This window comes from Marmota monax, unplaced genomic scaffold (genome assembly GCF_021218885.2).
Source record: "Marmota monax isolate L192 unplaced genomic scaffold, Marmota_monax_Labrador192_F-V1.1 WCK01_AAM20220418_F8-fsc00014, whole genome shotgun sequence".
In the NCBI taxonomy this organism is placed as follows: Eukaryota; Metazoa; Chordata; class Mammalia; order Rodentia; family Sciuridae; genus Marmota; species Marmota monax.
Genome location: NW_026695222.1, coordinates 242694 through 264834, shown reverse-complemented (window position 1 = coordinate 264834; position 22141 = coordinate 242694). Strand labels below are relative to the sequence as shown.

Genomic DNA, 22141 nt, shown 5'->3' with positions numbered 1-22141 from the left:
TCTTCTAGGGTGATACATTCTGGCTTTGCTTGAAAAATCAAGCAATTTCTCTTCTTCATTTGGTCCTGGCACTAGCCCTGGCTCTGGTCTTTACAATGTACTTGCAGAAGCATGCTCAGATTCAGATACTACCAGCTACCACCTGGCCCTTGGACAATTCAACTGTTTTTTTGAGCTTCTGTTTATTCATCTATAAAGCAGGACTGAAATATGAATCAGATGACAGAATATAAAATAAAACTATTTGTAAACTGCAGAACAACATACAAGCAATACATTGTAAGCACTCAGCATACTGATGAAATGAATTAAATGCATGTACAACATTATATTCTTATGATGACATCAAATATCTAAAAATGTCAAGACAAAGGACATATTTTAATACTGATGTGTTTTATTTCAGTTCTACTTTTTCAAAAACCAAATGTTATTAAATAGTTTATGAAACTAAGGGTCAGGTATAGCTTAGTGATAGAGCACTTGCCTTGTATGTGTGAGTTTAATTCCTGGCACCAGAAAAAAAGGGGGGAGAAATAATTTAAGTAATTAGCAAAACAAGAAGTAACTTCCCTCCGTGTTTCATTTCAAAAAGAAAAAAAAAACTTAATTATCATAGAAGTACATTATATTTTCAAAACTCTGACTTGATATCAAGTTTGAAGTTTAGGGGAAAAAAATAAAGAAACAATTACAGAAGATCTATAGTATGCTGGCTCCTAACCCAATCCAAACATGAGATCTGGCATCAGTCAATGAACTCAATATTTTCATATCTGAAAGGTGTATTAAGTTTTGCTCTATGGGACTGCCTAGAGCAAATTTGTTATAATGTGTTTGTGCTGTTCAACCGTGAACTTGAACTATATACCCTCCCAAACACAAGTGAGCCAAATTCATTGCATTTCAAATATTATTGGAAAGTAGATCTATATCCTCCAAAATCTCATGTCTTGACAATTAATAATGAAGGCACTACTGTGATAAATTAATATACTTATTTAAGTCACCTGAGTTATTTTGTATCTATATATTTTTTAAAAATCACAATCCGGTAAATTTTGAACCAAAATCCAACTCTTGTATAACCTACTATAAAGGTCCTCTTAAGAAGGACATTAGAGGACACCAAATGAAAAATACAAGTTCTTTTTTACTTCCTTATAGGAATCCACTTCCCTAAAGCTAAAGGGAAGTTTCCATCTATCCTCTATTACTTTCTTGGATCATGAGTACAAAATGTTAACAACATTTATTCTTCTTATATCTTCCAGATACTGTGAAGTACAAATTTAGTTTATCCTGGGCAGAAAAAGATTAGAACTGAGTAAAAATTTCTCATTAAATCCATCTCTTTGTGCAAATACATGATATATATCTAATACAATTTTGTTAAAGTCCACTTTTACCTTCGGTAGTCAGATTAAAATATATAGTATGAGAAAAGATGACATTATTTTCCTATACAGACATAAATTGCTTAATGACAAGGCTCATGGTTACATTGTTACTGACATTGTTATGTGAGTATCACAGAATGTACTTATCCAAACCAAGATGATTACTATGTAATTAGGTTATATAATCTTATGAGACCACCACCCTATATGTGGTCTGTTGTTGACTAAAACATCATTATGTGATGCATGACTTTCTGTAAATAACTTCTAACAAATGCTGAAAGTAATGGGAAAAGACTGGATGATTTCAATACTCAATAATTATTGGTTTACTGGATGGATACACAAATGAATGAATGTATATAGCTTTTTTATAATTTGGCATTATTCAAAAGGGACATCTTCTGCTGGATGCTGTGGCACACACTGGTAATCCTGGCTACTCAGGAGACTGAGGAAGAAGGATATCAAGTTTGAGGCCAGCCTGAATAACTTAGCTGTCAAAAAATCAAAGAGTTAATTAAAAAGAAAAAAAAGAAGAAAGAAAGAAGAAAGGGCTAGGATGTAGCTCAGTGGTAAAGTATGCACCTAGTATGAGTGACACCCTGAGTTCAATTCTCAGAATCAATAAAACAAAAGGGACACATTCCTTTGGTAAACCAACCTGTGTGGCTTAGCTGGTTCTCTTCTTCGGCCGACTTTCCCTATTGCTGCCCTTGTTGCACATTCTATGGTTTTGCATTTGGACTGACCTTCAGATTTATATGACCCATCTTTCTTCATTTTTAGCCCCTGACCAAAACATTTCCTTTAAGTGTTATTCATTTAATGATAGTTCATTTAATCAACAGTCTTAGGCAGTAACTCTTCCCAGAATGATCTGTTTCTTGGGCCCCTACCTTACACGCCCACTCAGATTATCTGTACCTTTGTAAATGAATGAACAAATAGGATAAATCCTAACCAACCATGAAAATCCCTCATCTTCCTGACCCCATATATATGTATCTGCATTAGTATTTACTTGTCTTCTCTCCTGACAGAAAGAAGGCATCCTGACTCTTTCAAAGTCAAATCCCTCCAAATATGCTCCCAATTCTATCTTGCCTTCTCAAAGACTTCACCTGTGCATTTATCTCCCCCAGTTTCTGTACATTCTCTACTAGAGCAACCCGAAAAGGATTAAAGCAAATCTTCAAAGTTTGTATCTAAAAAACAAACAATAAACACCAAACCCAACCAAACCAAAACTCAATTTTTATTTACCCATATTCAGCTACTACTTTATAACTCCTGGAAAACGTTCTTCACTCTCAATCTCTACTTCCTCAACACTCACTTGTACTTTACTATTAACCTACTGAAACTACCTTTAAGATGACCCAATGTTCTCTATACCTCACTGGTTTCTATAGGACACTTCTCTGTATGAATACTGGCACATGACATTATCATATCTCTCCTTTTATGCACTTTTTCTCCACTCTTGGTTTACAAGAGGCCTGTGATAATTTTTTCCTAATTCACAGATGTTCCTTCTCAAGTTCTTAAGCTTTTCCCTACTTTCCAGGTAATACTTCCTCCAGAATGACTGAGTAATAGTAGTTTTTGAAGGTTTCACCTGACCGTAGGTGAATCCTCTTATCAACGCTTTCTATTTCCAGTACCAATGTTTCAAGTACCATTTACATGCTACTGATTCACAAGTATATATTTGTACTCTCATAGCTCTGATTTCTCATACTCATGGTTAAATGTTAACCTTACACCTTTGGATATCTACTTGACATCTCAAAGTGATTTTGCCCAAAATATATCTATTTACTTTACTTCCCACCCAAACCTACTTTTCCTACATTCCTAACTCAGTAAGTCTCTGGTCTTCTCCCAGAAACTCAAATCTAAAACCCCAGAGTTAGGCTAAGATTCTTCCTTATTCAAATACATTAGCAAGTCTATATTAGAAATAAATCTAAAGCCCGATCTCTTTTTTCCTTCCAGTTCTATTAGTGGCATCCAGTCTAAACCATCATCATCTTTTGTTTAGATCTCTCTGCAAAAGAGGTCTCCAAGTTTTTACCAATGCCTTTTTTTAACCTGTTTTCTTTCTCACTTCCACTTTCCCCTCCTTTGCAATGCTCTTTCCCCAGTTATGCCTTACTCCTCATTCTACAATACTGAGCTCAAACATCATCACCTGAGAGAGGCCATTTTGCCTATCCTCTGTAAACTCCTCTTTCCCCGTTTCCTCCTATGTATATTCTCTATATTACTCTATTTCTTTTAAAACATTTACTGAATTTTCATAGTATGAGAACTTTTCTAAAAATAGACTCCTTGAGAGATTACAATCTTGCAATTATTTTTATTGGTATTTTTCTCTAACCTAGCAGAATGCCCAGCATCTGGTAGGCAACCAAAATATTTCCTGATACAATGAATAAACACAGAAAAACACTTTATATATATATATATATATATATATATATATATATATGTGTGTGTGTGTGTGTGTGTGTGTGTGTGTGTGTTGATTCCAGAAAACTGGCTACCCCAAGAAATCAAACTATTTAACTTACTCTTTGAATCCTATCAGGACTTCTGCAATTTGACCAGATTTCACATGCCAAATGAAGCACTTTGGACAGAGAACAAGGAAACTAAATGCTTCACATTTCTCCATTATAAACTTTGTTTTAGCCACAGGATAAGGCTAAAATCCCTCATCATCTAGAAATGATGGCAAAGGTATGTTAAAAAGCATAATATGCTAAGTTTCCACTTCCCTTTCCAATTCCCAAGCATCTCACATCCTATAACAGAACTATTCTGGCCCACTGGTCAAGAGGACAAGAAACAGGGGAAACTTCATAAAATCCTTCTCTTTACAATGCCAGCTTGGAGTTGTTGCATAAGTGAGCCTTTTGGGGTTCATGTGTGTGGTATAAAAATTAGGGGAAGGCAAAATGCATGACAGTAAATGGAAAATATTTATTTTCAGTGCCTCTGTACTGACTTGCTCAAGTATGGCCTAAACTTTACCAAACACATTGACATATACTAACAGGTAAGAATGAAAAGAATGAGTGGTGCATTTGCAATGGAAACAAGGCTCTTTGGATATTGGAAATGAGATACCAGGTAGTTTAGGGGTTGAAACAAAAAGGGAAGTAAGAAAAAAGCTGGCTTTTACCTATAATCAAGCATGATAAATATAAAAGATATAAAATGAAACACAGATGTTTACTGAACAGAAAAAGTTGTTACACCATAATTGCATATATAAATTTTAAAAAGTATATATAGATCAACACAAATTCATTTCATACTTTTAATTCTTCATAGTCTTTGCAGTGAAAGACCTAGAATGGATGTATTATAAAAATGTAGCCAAAGCACAAGAAGATGACTATTCCTCTATTTCCCTTTCATTCTTTTATAGAGTGCATTTGACTGGCTATCAGGATAATTTCTAGAAAGAAATCCCCACTAAAATATTTAAGTTAACCACATTATCAAAAATCTCCTATGATGTAATTATTCTTTACGTTGACCCTTCCCAATATGATCAATGGTTGGACCTCACAGGATGGTATTGCTTATAAGCCAGAGAGAACCATCCAAATTCTAGCAATTTAAAAAGAATCATCAGTTTACATTGTTTCCACCCATGTCATCCTTTTCTTTAGATTCCAAATGAATACTACAAATTTAGACTGGGCTTACCTAATCTTTTAACTTCTTCAGCAAAGTACGGGTCATTCAAATCAACATCAGGGGGAAGTTCATCATCACTGGTCTCTTCAGCAAGAGTCTTAAAGTTGAATGTAAAAATACACAATCACCTTTTTATAAGAACTATGTATACGGAGAAAAATTATACATATTTCTTTTGTATCAAGTAGTTTAATCTAAAATTAAGCTTTTAGCTGGGTGTGGTGGCACATGCTTGAATTTCAGCTACTCCAGAAGCTTAAGTAGGAGGATTGTAACACATATCTAGCAATATATATACTCATATATTTCTTTACTTATAGATCTAAACTATAGCTACATCAAAATGCTGAATACCATGGCACATAGCCATGTATAGGTTTCTTCAGAAATAATTTTTTGGTATCAAAACTGAAGTCACTGATGGAAAAATATTTTTAACTTTGAAATGATACCAGACTTAGTCCATAAAGGGAAAAAGGAAAAGTACAAGATAACCTGAAAGTCTGCACTACATGGAATCAAAAAGAATGACTGCTTAAAGTCTTGAGTGATTACTTCATTGACCACTTAAAGATCTACTTGAAAATCTTCCCATAAACTAAGAGCTTAATCACTTGGAGAGTTAATCCATTTAAAAGAAATTTTAAAGCCTAACTACTTTTAAAGGAAGTTTTAGAAAAGAGGAGAGGTACCATTATCAATGGGGGCATGGCTTTTACCCCATAGCTTCATTTTACTATCCATTTCTACAAACACTGACCAGGCGGTAAGAGGAGAGAAGGGAATGGGGTGAGAAAAGGGAAAGGAGAGATATATTGTTATGTTGTGAACTTGTGTGAATATGTAACAATAAATATGTAACAACAAATACAATCGTGATGTGTAACTACAATGCACCAATACAAAAAGGTGGAAGAGAAAAAAAGAATTTTTCAAACAATACAAACTCAATTTTAAAAAATGTGCTGGAGATATAGCTTAATGGTAAAGCACCCTGGGTACAATTGCCAGTTGGTCTGATTCAGACCAAACCAAACAAACAAACAAAACAACCCCACAGAATGGAATCTTTCTGTTTTATATCTAGATATTAACTAAACAATGTATTTGATGTTCACATTTATATGCTACCTAAATCAAATACATTGTTTAGTTAGAGTGCAGTATTTGCAGTGGCTCTGTACTGTACAACATTATGAGGCCTGATGCAATCTTAACCTGGTGCAATTGTGCCTCTTCTTTCTTAAAACTGGAGTGACAACATGGTCTACTCCAGTGGGTAGCTAGTTTGAGATAATGGATACCAAGAACTGGTGCCTTCTGGTACAGAGTTGGTATTCAATAAATATTTGATCATGATTATCACTGATACCTTCTGTTTCTTTTTCAGTCTTTTCTTCTCTTTCTTCTTCTCTAAAAATTGTTCCCAAGGGGTCAGTTTATCCTTTCCTTCCAATTTGTTTTTGACCATTTCTTCTGCACTTTCTTTAAGGCCTAAGGAAAATTCCAAATAAGTTAGTTTAAAATTATTTAAAAGAATATAAAAACAAAGCAAATGTAAGTTATGCATATTTAACAGAGTAACAAGATAATATGCAACAATGAACATGTATAGAACCTGAAGATCACAAAATGACAGGGAGCCAACAAACTTTCCTAATAACCTTAATAAATCTAATGATGGAATCAAAAGAAATCAACAAACTCAACAAAAAGTCAAACCACCAAGGAACCCCCCCTTTTTTAGGTTCAACCTTTATTTCTCTAAGTTGTTTTGAGCAGCTCTACCCCCATTAATATGGTACCTCTCTTTTCTAAAACTTCCTTTAAAATTAGTTAGGCATTAAAATTTCTTCTAAATGGAATAACTCTCCAAGTGATTAAGCTCTCAGTGTATGGGAAGATTTTTTCAAGTAGATCTTTAAGTGGTCAATGAAGTAGTCACTCAAGACTTTAAGCAGTCATTCTGTTTGATTCCATGTAGTGCAAACCTTCAGGTTATCTTGTACTTTTCCTTTTTCCCTTTATTGGACAAAGTCTGGACTCATTTCATCCACAAATTCAAAATACATTTATTGTGTATCCAGTGTGTTCTATACTTGGTGCTCTGTACTGAACTTGATGACTGCAACAGATCCTTTTCAACTCTGCAAGTTCTCTGTATATAGAAGAGTCTATCAAATTTCTTAAAGTTAAAAATATTTTTCCATCAGTGACTTCAGTTTTGATATTGAAAAATTATTTCTGAAGAAACCAATACATGGCTATGTGCCATGGTATTTAGTATTTTGATCTAGCTATAGTTTAGATCTATAAGTGAAGAAATTATATATATATACTGAATCTGTTATAATAGTTTGGCAATAAATAAAAAATTTGAAGCAAAATCTCAGGAAATTACTACTAATTAATTGAACAAAATTATCTTTTCTTGCTTCTGTTACTCAAATGTGAGCCTGTATTCCTGGAAACTAAATGTGACTAACTAAAATTGATTAGAAAACCAATCCCCACTATACCCCAGAAGCAAAGAATTATGACAATTTCCCTTCAAGTACTCTGGAAAGCCACATGGTTAAGATAAAAAGGACCATCAACTCCATATTCTATTTTGTATGATTTAGTTCTTTCAATGCTATAATTTGTTCTTGTATTTTATAACAATCTCGTTCCTATATTCTGCTGTTTTTGGTTCATGTTTCTAGATGTTTTATACATTTCTTTATTTTGTAGACCAATCATATGGAGGATAATCAGGAGATGAATTTCCAGCTATGCAGTTTCCTAGCTGTGCGTTGGTAGGTAAGTTATTAAATGTTTTTAGGCTCTTCATACATATCAGCAAAAAAAGAGAATTATATAATATCCTTTGGATTTCACAGGATTTAGGACGTATCTAGAAGATGATGTGGATTGACCATATCTCTCTTGAAAGGAACATTTCAAATTATTTTATTTATTTTAAAAAATGGATCCAGTCATTTAAATATTTGAAGTCCCACTCTACGCCAACCAAGTCCTCCAAAAATTCTACCCCTCCCCCCAAAAAAAATCTATTATCAAAGGGGACAGCAGACGAGTTACATTTATTTTACTCTGGCGATATTGAGGTCTTCCAGGATTGGTCAGTCCTGAGGCTGCCCCAACCCTTCTCACCCCACTCTAGTTTGGGCCTCAGGTTCCCTGTATGTAAAATGAGAATAGTATATATCAGAAGCATGCAATCCCTCCCTCCCAATGCACTTTTTTTCTCCCTCAAAATATCTCGTAAGGGGGTCGGGGTTGTGGCTCAGTGGTAGAGCGCTTGCCTAGCATGCATGAGGCACTGGGCTCGATTCCTGGCACCACATAAACCTAAAAACAAATAAAATAAAAAGAAGTCTGAAACAGCTGGAATGGATGCTCTCTAAGGTCCCTTCCTTGGCTTTTAAGCCAAGACTTAATCTCTAAATTTCTATGACTTAGAAAAGTATTAAGTTATATGCATACTCAAGGTTATGAAGATTTGTTCGTATGACACACTGTTGGTAGAATCTCTGATTTATTGGATGCCAAATCAGAAACATAACTTTCATTCAAAAATATCTCTTATGAGAAAAAAAGCTCATGTTACTAAATAGTTTTCAGGAGAAATGTGAAAGATACAAAACCAATGTTCACATCTATGGATGATGCAATAAACAGCACATAGGAAATGTAAATTGAGAGCCTCATTTTGGAGAAAGCAGCAGATTTTTTTGATAAAACAAGATGATTTTTGATAAAATAAGATGATTTCAAATAACAAAATAAAATAATTTACATAAATCACATGTGAACCAGCATATAATCAACCTGATCTCAAATTTAAATGCATAGTACTATGTTAATATATGATATTTAAATAATAATCTATTATATTTTATTATTTCCTCATACATTTGGATTTTATTACTTCAAAATATTAAGAAAGAGATTTTTCTCTTTAAAAAAAATTGTTCTTTTTAGATATACATGACAGTAGACCATATTTTGACCAGAGATTTTTTTCAACAAGAAAACATTTCTTGGACTGGGACTATAACTCAGTGGTAAAGTGCTTGTCTCACAGGTGTGAAGCACTGAGTTCAATCCTCAGCACCACATAAAAATAAATACATAAAAGACATTGTGTCCATTTACAACTAAAAATTTTTTTTTAAAAAAAGAGGAAGCATTTCTTAATTAATTCTGATAAACAAAACTTAAACTAGTTCAGCACAATGGTAGTTCCATATTATCTATTTTAGGCAATTACATCATTGGAGCTATGGATACCTTGAGAATTTGATGAAAGCAACAGATCATGTCCCTAGAAGACTATGCTGAAAAAACTTGCATACTAAGTTCAACTTGTTTGTGGTTATTCAGTGATCATCTTGGTTTAAGGATCCAAGGGCCTCTGCAAAAAGTATTTACAGGGGCTAAAAAAGGGTCTAGAGAAAAATGAAAAAGTCCTTCAGTTTCTATACTAATTAGCAATGATATTTGTAGGTTCTGCATCAGAGTTTGTCAATTTTAGCCCTATTGACATTTTGGACCAGATAACTTTGATGTGAAGGGCTATCCTGTCCACTCTAAGATATTAAGCAGTATATCTGGTGATGTGTGCGAGTAGCCCTTTCTATGACAATTAAAAATGTCTCCAGTCACACAGAGGGACAAAAATCACCCATGGTTGAGAACCACTATTCTAGACAATATTAGAGACAATTCTACACAATATTTAAGCACAGTGCCAGACACATAATAAATACTTAACTAACAAACAGATCAATTAAGATCTGTCAGGAAGGAAGAATTCTTGTTTCAAGCCAAGTGTTTGATCTTTCATGTTCAAAAAATATTCACCCTGGTTAAAAATGAATCTCAAAAAACTTTAGGGTCAAAACAAATCGTCTTTATCCTGAAGTGGTTTGTTTGGAAAATATTTATTCCAACAAAAAGATGAATCTCAAAACTAGAGGGTCAAAATAAATGGTCTTTATCTTTAAGCGGTTTATGTCATTCTTTTTCTCTTTTTAACTGCTAGGTCTAGAATTCATGAAATATTTATTCTTAAGAAATAATATTTTCTGGTACTTAAGTTTTCTTTTAATAACAATAAATAAATAGTATCTTAAGTTAATACAATCTTAATTTTTTTGCCTGGCTCTCACTTAACATACCAAAATATAGGAGAACAACAAACACATTGCAATGAATTAACACACCATGATAACTTAAAAATGCTTTGTTCTCATTGTCATCATGAGGTCATTTAAATCTTTTGCCACAGATCACAGGTGTTTATGTTCAAAGTCTTAAAAATATGCCTACCCCAGAAGCCTGCTGGCAAATGCATAAGAACATTCTTCAGAGTTTTAGTTGCATTTGAGAGAAGCCATTTTGTGACCGAAAAACAACTTCATTTTTTTATAATTGTTTTTATCTTTGCACACATTTGTTCTAAAAAATTTAAAGTGTATATCCAAGGACTGCCAGATTAGTTAAAAATAACAGCAATAATCTTACAAATAAACTGTAAAACCCCCTTTCAAAGCCAACCATGAAAGTAGATGACTCAATTATGACAATAATAATTTCAGCATAATCCATTTTGAATTTGTTTGGCATTTTTCATACATATAAAAAATACTTGTAAGTATTCTTACAAATTCCACTAAAACAAGAATATACCCTTTTACTGACCTTACTTATATAAATGTTTCAAAAGTCTTCAAAGGACAGGGCATGAATAACTTAAAATATAGGTACTGCAATTGGCTTTTTTTATAAACACAAAGTTGAGGAAAGAAAAAATAGTGAAAGTAAGGTAGACAGCATGTCTACATCTTCTCATAAAACGTAAAGAAAGCAGTGAAGAAAAGCAGAATTTAGAGGCAGGTGACAAAACAAATGCTCTAAGACTTGATATTACATAGTCTGAGAACTGGAGTGACTGGAAGACAAGTTACCAGAGAAGAAAACAAACTCAAGAGTGCCCTAGTTGGGCGCAGTGGCGCATGCCTGTAATCCAGCAGCTCCAGAGGCTGAAGCAGGAAGATCTCGAGTTCAAAACCAGCATCAGCAAGAGAGGTGCTAAGCAACTCAGTGAGACCCTGTCTCTAAATAAAATATAAAATAGGGCTGGGATGTGGCTCAGTGGCCAAGTACCTCTGAGTTCAATCCCTGGTACCAAAAAAAAAAAAAAATTTGGCCTACCCCTAAACCCAGACCTGTAGATGAGAAGCCGGGATGGGAAATAGAGAGAAGGTAGTGGGCATTTTCTTAAGCTCACCTACTTAAAAAACAGTTGAGAAGACTGACAAAATTTAAAGTACAACAGTAACAGAAGGGTTCTTAAAATAGCGCAAACAGCTTAAAACCAAATCATGAAAAGAAAGCTGAGCCAGGGTCTATAGCCATCATGTGGAACCCTGAGCTGACCAGTCATTCCCTTAAATCAGCAAGGTGTCTTCCCCCGTCCAGACAGGTATAAATTAAACCAGAGGGCAGTCCCCTGCAGTGGGACCTCTTAAGAATCTGGCCAGAAAGAATTTCTAAAAGGACTACTAGTACCCCAAAATTGCTGAAACCCCTTCTCCCAATCCCTCATTGAGAACAGGGGGAATAGACTGGTGGTGACCTGGCACAGGTGTGCCTAACCCTGCTCAACCTTACATAAGTGAGGGAAGAAAGGTCTGCACAGCATCTGATTGCCGGACTCAGACAGAGACAGCAACAAAGCAGCTTTGTCCTAGAACTAGGAACAAAGTGGATTCACCATGCTCTGATCACGGATACTGAAGGGGGGAGAAGAGCCACAAAGGAAAGTCTAGAGTCTGGTTCCCAGAATCATGTGCCATACCAGAGGAAAGCTGCCCAAATGTGCAGGGACACAGAGACCTGGCAGAAGAATTCCCAGAATCTATGAAGTAGGAACAAGCTGATCCTAACCTTAACTGTCTTACAGCCTGACCCAGGATCACAACTGGCCAAGTAACAGTGCATTGTTTAGATGCTTGCAGGAACTTGTATCAGACTTAGTAAACAGAGGGAATCAATGCCTGCCATTCACAATCTGAGGCAGTGGAAACTAGAGTCCAGGAGATCCTTCACTACAGTACCTCAGAGAGCAGTGTCAGTCAGGGGACTACTTCTGCACCACAGAAGTGGAAAACCTACAACCAGACAGAGTTCCTGTACTCAGATAGGCACCAGGATCTTCACTACCATGAAAAAGATCCACTAGAGGGGAGAAGGTATACAGAAACCCACAGTCATCACATGGGCACCTCAGAGCATGCATTACTGTATACGATAGAAATCACTGAATTACTATGTACGATAAAAACAGCTAAGCCACATGTCCAACTCCAATGAAATGCAAACCAAGATTCAACAAGACTTTTCTTCTTTTGTACTAAACCATGACCAAGACATGGTTTACTATAAACAACTCTAATGCCAACTTTGATCACATAAATAACTCTTTAACTTGAAAGATAATTATTAACCCAATTAACAGCATTGACCCTTCAACCCATTTGAGTGTATCTAATGATGTAAAGTATTATTAACTGGAATAAATTTTCATACCTTGTTTTTCTAGCTCAAGTTTATGCTTGTTCCTCTTATGCCATACTCAATCCTCTTGCATTATCTACTACTACCTCAAACACTCACCATTCATCTATTTCTCTTTTCTAGCTTAGTGTAAATTATTCTTGTATACCTTTTCTCTCTCTCTCACTCACAATTATTTTTCCCTTCTTTTGCCCTCACTATAAGTATTAAAATTCACAAATGATCTTTTTGACCTGTTTTAGAACCTTATTATAGCTTTATACCTGAATTTGAGGAGTCATAGAGAACAAATGCTATAAGTTTTTGTTTCTTTTAAGGCTGAATAGAAAAAGGATTGGCTCAGAAGTCATTAAAATAAATAAGGACCAATGGCATCTCTTAAAGTAGTTCTGGGATCAGCAGAAGCCACACATTGAATTAAAATATCATTATTTGGATATTTACCCAACTCTTAAGAAAGGTAAGTTCACAAAGTATTTTTCACTTAAAAGAAGTGAGAACTATACCAACAGATGGGTGGACATACAAACGATATGAAAAAGCAAGGAAACAAACCATCCAAAACAGCCCATAATGCTTCAACAACGGACTTTATTGCCACCATAGTGGAGGAAATGTCAAGGAATTTAGAAAGTTCCATAGTTTAACTATTGTATGAGCTAAAAGATAAAGAAAGGAGTGAAATTAGAAAATGCAGGAAGTGAAAAATCACTTTAATAAGGAGATAGCATTTCTGAAAAAGAATGAAACAGAAATCCTGGAAATGAAAGACTCAAGAAACCAAATTATAAATTCAACGGAAAGCACCACCAATAGATTAGATGACTTTGAAGATAGATTTTCAGGCCTTGAAAACAAAGCATATAATCTTGAAAATAAAGTCAACCACAAAGACTTTATTTCTAAGAGACCATGAACACAATATTCAAGAAATCTGGGATAATATTAAAGGGCCAAATTTAAGTTTCATTGGGATAGAGGAAGGCTCTGAAATAAAACCTAAAGGAATGCACAATCTTTTCAATAAAATAATATCAGAAAAATTTCCAAATCTTAAGAATGAGATGGAAATTCAAATACAAGAGGCAAATACGACTTCAAACACACAAAATTATAATAGAACCACTCTAAGACACATTATAATGAAAATGCCTAAACTATAGAATAAAGACACAACTTCTGAAGCTGCAAGAGAAAAACAACTTGTAAGCCAATCCAGATTTCAACTGCTTTCTTAACACAGACCCTAAAAGCTAGGAGGTCTTAGAATAATATATACCAAACTCTGAAAGAAAATGGATGCCACCCAAGAACACTATACCCAACAAAATTAAGCTTCAAATTGATAATGAAATAAAACTTCCATGATAAACAAAAGCTAAAAGAATTAATAACTAGAATGACTGCACTACAAAACAAACTCATGAAATATTTCATGAAGAAATGAAAAATAAAAATGAAAACTAGCATAAGGAGGAATTACACTAGAAGAATAGTCAATTAAAGGAGAATCAAGTTCAATTTAAAATTAAGAAGTAAATTAGAGTGGTAGAAATTAAAATAATCTCAATAACAACACTGAATATAACAGTCTAAATTTCTCAATCACAAAACATAGTCTGGCAGATTGGATTAAAACACAAGACGCAACAATATGCTGTCTGCAAGAGACTCACTTCATAGGCAAAGACATCCACAGACTGAAGAAGAAAGGATGGGAAAAAACATACCATTCACATGGGTCACAGGAACAAGCAGGGATAGCTATTCTCATATCAGGTAAGTGACTTCAAGCCAAGATTAATTAGAAGAGACAAAGAAGGTCACTTCATAATGCTTAAGGAAATTATACATCAACAACCTATAACAATTGTAAATAATTATGCCCCAACGATGGAGTATCTACGTACATAAAATTATTCTCAATATTAAGAATCAAAGAGACTAGCCAGGGACGGTGGCTCACACCTGTAATACCAGCAGCTCAGGAGGCTGATGCAAGAGGATCTTGAGTTCAAAGCCAACCTCAGTACTGGTGAGGTGCTAAGCAACTCAGTGAGACCTTGTCTCTAACTAAAATACAACTTAGGGTTAGAGGATGTGGCTCAGCGGTTGAGTGCCCCTGAGTTTAAACCCCAGTATCCTCCCCACAAAAAAAAAAAAAAAAAAAGAAAATCAAAGAGACCACCATACAATAATACTGGTGACTTTAACAAGCCTCTCTCACCACTAGATGATAAAAACTAAGCAAAGATTCTACAGAACTAAAAATACAATTAATATGAACCTAACAGACATCTACAGGATATTTCATCTGTCAAAGACTAAATTCACTTTCTTCTCAGAAGTACATGGAACATTTTCTAAAACAGACCATATTTTAGGTCACAAAGCAAATCTTAGCAAATGCAAAAAAAATAGAGATAATATAACTTGCATTCTGTCAGATCAAATGGAATGAAATTAGAAATCAATGATAAGATAAAAACACAAAGCACATTAACACCTGGAGATTAAATAGTACACTCCTGAATAGCAGAAAACATCAGGGGAGAAATAAAAAAAAAATCTTAGAAGTAAATGAGAATAGTGATACAATATATCAAAATATCTGGGATAGTATGAAGGCAGGTCTAAGGAAAGCTCATATAGTAAAAGAATAGAAAGATACCAAATAAATAATCTAACATTACATCTCAAGTTCCTAGAAAAAGAAAAAAAAAATAACCAATATCAAAATAAGTAGAAAATAGGAAGTAATTAAAATCAGAGCTGAAATTGAGATTTAAAAAAATGATCTATGAAACAGAGTTGGTTTTTTGAATGGATAAACAAAATTGATAAACCCTTAGCAAGACTAAGAAAAAGGGAAAAAACTCAAATTTTCAAAATCCAAGATGAAAAAGGACATATTACCACAGACACTACTGAAATCCCAAGAATCATTAGTAACTATTTTGAAAATTTATACTCCAATAAGCTAGAACATCTAGAAGATATGGACAAATTCCTAGAGACATAGGACCTACCCAAATTGAACCAGAAGGATATAGAAAACTTCAATCAATTTCAAGTAATGAAATTGAAGCAGCCATCAAAAGCCTTTCAACAAAGAAAAGCCCAGGATTAGGTGGGATTCTCATCTGAGTTCTACCAGACCTTTAAAGAACTAAAACCAATTCTCCTCAAATGATTCCATGAAATAGAAGAGGAGGAAACACTGCCAAACTTATTCTACGAACCTAGTATAATCCTGATACCAAAACCAGACAAAGACACATCAAGGAAAGAAAACTTCAGACCAGTATCCTTGATGAATTTATATATAAAAATTCTTTTTTTTTCCTAGAAACTTTTGTTGTTGTTCTTTTTAGAAAAAATTCTTACATTGGTAAACTGCATATAAGCACATTAAAAAGATACTGCACTATGATCAAGTGTATTTCATCCCAGGAATGAAAGGTGAGTTCAACATACAGAAATCAATAAAAATAATTCACCACATAGGATGAGATCCAAGATGGCAGGTCATCCCTCTCAAGGCAGCATTCTGTGTGGCTGCGTGACCTGAGACTCAAGTGAGAATACTGCTTTTCTGCAAGTGATATTCCTGCTTACACATAGGAATCACAGCCACTGTGCCCACGCAGGGCTCCAGATCTCAGCGTCAAAGTAGGTCTCCCAATTACTTGCCCATGCAGGACTAGCGGGTACCCAAGTGAGACTACTGGAATCAGCATCCACACAAAACTTTCAACCACCCACCCCAGCAGAAATCCCAGATGCAGCTCCCACATAGGACACCTGGTAGCTACCCAAGCACAGGATCTCCACTCCTGTATGGATACCCATCAACCTATGCGGGACTACCCTGGTTGTCTCCATTTTGGGACTCTGCAGCAACGAAGATAATCCCCTATGACCGTAGCCCACCTGTACTGGGGAACTACACACAGGCTCTGAAGACAGCCACAGCCAAACACTGCATGCCACAGATTCAGTCTCTGAACTCATCATCCAACGCCATTGTCCAACTCCCCTCAACTGACCCAACACCCCATCGTTGAAAGCAAATGCCTCCATTTTGGGTCACCTTCATCACCATCTTCAGTGGGGGCAACTCCCAATTTGGAACTATGGCTGGAAGGTACCCAGTTTCTAGCACCTGCTTCTCCCCATCAGCCGCTAACTGGCACAGTGACTGTCCAACAAAAACAGCTCTCAGGGCAGGTGCACAGTGTGCCCAAAGCACCACACACAAGAGACCCAGAGAGAAATGTCCTTATTAGGAAGCAGTAAGGGAGACAGTGAGAGTGATACAGTTTAGAGACTAACAGAGACCAGGAAGTAGGAGGTCTTCAGGTGAGATAAGGAGATTAAGACCAGGTGCTCATAGCACAGGAACAGGCCCAAAAAGAGACCCCTGAGGTGCTATCTCTTTTCAGGGACTGGTGGGTGCCACACACCACTTCCAGTTGCCCTCTACCCAGGAACAACCAAACCTTCCTAGTTACCTTCACCATCTTGAGGGGGAGATGCCAGCTAACAACACTTATCTCCACCTATTGGATGAGAAGGAAAGCAAGAAAGATACTGATCTCCAACTAAACAATCCTTGTTTCTTCCTTTGAGATATTTTCTTTCTTTTTTTCTTTCTTCTCCCTCTCTATACTCCTGCCCTCACATCCCCAACATACATGAAACCAAGTACTTGGCACAAATTAGGATATTGAAGTTTGAGACAACTGAATAGTATATTCCAGTTGTGCTATATATATTTTTTTGTTTTTTCTCTTCATTCTCCAATTTTTACTATTTTGACAGTTTTTATTTTTCTTAATATGTATTTGTTTTATGTACTCTACTGTCTTCCCTCTTACTTGTCTACCCAAAATTACTTACTCTCTATTCTCCTGCTACTAACCTACTTCTTTAGATTTCTATTTCACACTTACTAAGATATAATAACTTTTATCCTCACCTCCAACCTCCTCAGCATATCTTTCTACACCTCACCTCCAGTTCTTTATCCACCATCAGAAACTGTAAACCCATTTACAAACCTACTGTATATTGTAGATAATAATAGAATTCATCATTTCTGAACATTGTGACCAAATGTAATGTCTATTAGCAACTATTTGTTTTTAGGTGGTATACTGTTTATACTGGGATCTGTAAACATTGTCAATAACCTTTAAAGGAAGGTATTGGAATCCTACAGGGGCACTATAAGCCTACAACAGGGTAAACACGGCAATATCTTGGATCCACAGAACTAGAAGGGAAGACACACAATTAACATGAAAAGACAAGGGAAGAAAGTACCCCAAACAAATCAAGATACCACATTATTAGAATCCATAGCCAGCACAGCAGATGAAATTACAGAGGAGGAGTTCAGGATGTACATAATTAAAATGTTCTGTGAATTAAACCATGATGTAAGAAAGCAAATATAGGCAGCAAAATATTTCAAAAAAAGAGTTACATAAACAAATACAGGAGGCAAAAGATTACTTCAATGGGGACATAGAGGTTATAAAGAAAAACCAAACAGAAATCCTTGAAATGAAAGAAACAATAAGCCAAATTAAAAGTACCATTGAAAGCATCACCAACAGATTAGACCACTTCGAAGACAGGACCTCAAAGAAGACAAAATATATAATCTTGAAAAGAATGTAGACCACAGAGAGAAAATGGTAAGAAACCATGAGCAGAATATTCAAGAAATATGGGATAGCATAAAAAGATCAATTTTAAGAGTTATTGGGACAAAGGAAGGCATATAGTTCCAAAAGAAAAAAAAAAAAAAGAACAATCTATCAATGAAATAATATCAGAAAATTTTCTGAACAAGAAGAACAAATTGGAAAACCAAATTCAAGAGACTAGGAATAAAACCAAAGTCTTTGCATCCATTAGAAGAAAAAATAGGCCCAAATCTCCATCATGTCAGATTAGGCCCCTACTTCCTTAATAAGACTCCTACAGCACAAGAATTAATATCAAGAATCAATAAATGGGATGGATTAAAACTATTCAAACTAAAAAGCTTCTCAGCAAAAGAAACAATCTGTGAGGTGAATAGACAGCCTACATCTTGGGAGCAAATTTTTACCATTCACACAACAGACAGAGCACTAATCTCTAGGGTATATAAACTACTCAAAAAACTAAGCACCAAAAGAAACAAACAGCCCAATCAATAAATGGGCCAAGGAACTGAACAGACAGTTCTCAGAAGATGATATACAATCAATCAACAAATATATGAAAAAATGTTCATCATCGCTAGCAATCAGAGAAATGCAAATCAAAACTGCTCTAAGATTTCAGAATCTCACTCCAGTCAGAATGGCAGCTATTAAGAATACAAAAAACAGTCAGTGTTGGCGAGGATGCAGGGGAAAAGGCATACTCATACATTGCTGGTGGGACTGCAAACTGGTGCAGCCAATATGGAAAGCAGTATGGAGATTCCTTGGAAAACTGGAAATGGAACCATTTGACCCAGCTATCCCACTCCTTGGGATTTAAGTCCCAAAGGACTTAAAATCAACATACTACAGGGACACAGCCACTTCAATGTCTATAGCAGCACAATTCACAATAGCTAAACTGTGGAACCAACCTTGATGCCTTCAATAAATGAATGGATAAAAAAAAGCGGCATATATACACAATGGAATACTACTCAGCGATAAAAGAGAATAAAATCATGGCATTTGCAGGTAAATGCATAGCGTTAGAGAAGATAATGCTAAGTGGAGTTAGCCAATCCCAAATAACGAAATGCTGAATGTTTTCTTTGATATAAGGAGGCTGATTCATAGTGGTACCGATGGGGAGCAGGAGCATGGGAGGAATAGACGAATTCTAGATAGGGCAGAGGGGTTGGTGGAGAAAGGAAGGAGTATGGGGTTAGAAATGATGGTGGAATGTGATGATCATTATTATCCAAAGTACATGTATGAAGACACAAATTGGTATGAATATACTTTGTATCAACTAGAAATATGAAAAATTGTGCTCTATATGTGTAATAAGAGTTGTAATGCATTCTGCTGTCATATATAAATAAAAAATAAACACAACATATCCATATTTATAGAAAAGAATATAATAAAAATATTAGAAGACATAAAAAGAAGGCAACCCTAATGTCTAGAGGAAGGCTGTGTCATATAGCACATATAGGCTGAGAGGTAAAATTTTAAAGTAAAATAAAAACTAACCTTAGGAGCAATAATAATAAACAACAAAAATCACCACTCAGCTACAGCCAACAAATGCTCTTTGGTTGTACTTACTGTCATAAGAATACTTTATATCTACTATATGGAAACAACACAAACAGCTAAAATGAGGACAAGAAGTTGTTTCAGGTAGGATGTTCAGATTGGAAATTGCTTTCCATATAACTGTAAATTCTTTATCTCACAAGACATTCAATGAATATCCACAGAAGACATCCCCAAAGTGCTTGCTGGAAATATACATATTAATACTTCTTGTTGTTGACTGTCTAAGAGCTATTTCATTGGGTAGGAACTGTTTTGCATTTGTCTTGAATTTGAGCTTATCTTTTCTCTAACCTCTTCCAAACCTCCTTTTACTCTTCCTTTAAAATGATACCTTCCTGACTAAAGATATAGCTCAGTGGTAGTGTACTTATCTAACATGTGTGAGGCCCTCAATTTAATCCCTATTGGTAGGGGTGGGGGTCCCACTTATAAATATATTCAGTTTTCTGTAAATCAAACTTTCCCTGCTTCTTAGAATCAAATATTCCTAAAAAGTTGACTTCAAATACAAGACAACATTTGGGTCTCATTAAGTAGCTATTTTTTCCTGCACTGGCCTGCAGCTTATCTGTATGTTTTCTTTGCCTTTCAAGCAGTTTGCAATTTAACAATGTATTTAAGTTTTCCTACTAACAAACTAAAATTCTGGCCTCATTGGTCTGATGAATCCATTCTGCTCATTAATTTATGGCAAGGAGAAATGAAGAATTACTTGCTTGTTCTACTGTTATTTTCACACATGCTTATGAATAAGGTTGAAAACTTCTAAACGAATGGCTAAGGCATAATGAAACAAATGGATTTTCTTAGACCCTACTCAAAACAAGAGGCTCAGATGCAACTACTAAACTCACTCAGAAGCAGGGAGTTTTCATTGGGGACCCACACATTACTCCACTATGGTCTAGTATGGATCTTGAATTATTATGGGCTACTGGCCAAGGAAGCAGACAAAGTTTATAGTATGATCATGGTGGGAGGTCGCATCAAAGTCCACTAGTGCCAGGATCCTTAAGTTTGCCCTCAGTGAATGATGTACCTCTTCCCCCTACAATTCAGATGGGATAGATGCCTGTTTGGGATCTGAATTCAGGCAGTTAAAGGGAAGTAAAAATGTATTTCCCTCCCAGAGATTTTATAACCACAAGTCCACAAATCCATGGGTTTGGAATTCACACTACTCATTTGGGGTCCCAAATATTCAATCTAATTCAGTTTGAATAGTTTTTGGATGAGAAATGCCCTCAGGCACCTGGCAAATATTCTCTGAAAGATCCAAGACAAAGAGATACAATCAATCACTGGGAACCAGAGTAAGGAAAAACAAAAAACTACAATGCAGAACAATAAAGGCTATGAATTTGGAATTATAGACACACAATAAAAAATCAGCACTTAAAAAACACAAGAGGAAATTAAAAGATTATATCATGAAAAGCATGAATCAGGTTTTGGGGAAAAACACAGCTGAAATGATACAAAGTCAATGGCTAAGTTCAACAGTACACTAGACAGCAGAAAAAGAGAATTAATGAAGAGAAAACTGAAGACATTACACACAGCATGCTACATAGATTCAAAGGGAAAATATGAGTTTTCAGAAACAGAGTGAGAAAATATATCAAACAGAAGTTCCAGAAAACAAATAAGATGAAGAAAATACAATACTTAAAGAGAAAATGCTGGCGAAGTTTTCAGAATGTTGAAAGATTCTAAATTCAGGATTCAGGATTCTGGGTATCCAACTAATGACAAGCAAAAGAAACAAAACAAACAATCAATCGAAAAGATTTAGGTGAACTGTCCTTTAACTCAAAATCTCAAAGATAATAGATTTTAAGAGTTAGGGACCTAAGACTACTATTGAATAAGGTCACGCCTCTTTTGACATGATTCAAAAGTGTACACTGGGGGATTAAGATAATCCATTCAAGTTGGGTGTGGTGGTATATTCCTATAATCCCAGTGACTTAGAAGGCTGAGGCAGGAGGATCACAAGTTCAAGGTCATCCTCAGCCATGTAGTGAGACCCTAAGCAACTTAATGAAACCCTGTCTCAAAAAAAAAAAAAAAAAAAGCGGGGGGTGGGGGTGGGGGAGTGGGGAGCTGAGGATATGGCTCAGTGGT

At 35.4% G+C, this 22141-nt stretch overlaps 1 protein-coding gene across 4 annotated transcripts in view; it reads right to left on the bottom strand.

Moving 5' to 3' along the window:
- Positions 1–22141, bottom strand: part of Esf1 (ESF1 nucleolar pre-rRNA processing protein homolog) — an 81721-nt gene that overhangs the window by 21285 nt on the left and 38295 nt on the right. For all 4 annotated transcript variants that reach the window (XM_046433173.2, XM_058575657.1, XM_046433172.1 and 1 more), the window contains 2 exons: positions 6490–6611; positions 5127–5214 (listed from right to left, as the gene is read on the bottom strand). In XM_046433173.2, coding sequence (XP_046289129.1) covers positions 5127–5214; positions 6490–6611 — 210 coding nt within the window. The remainder of the gene's footprint in view (positions 1–5126; positions 5215–6489; positions 6612–22141) is intronic.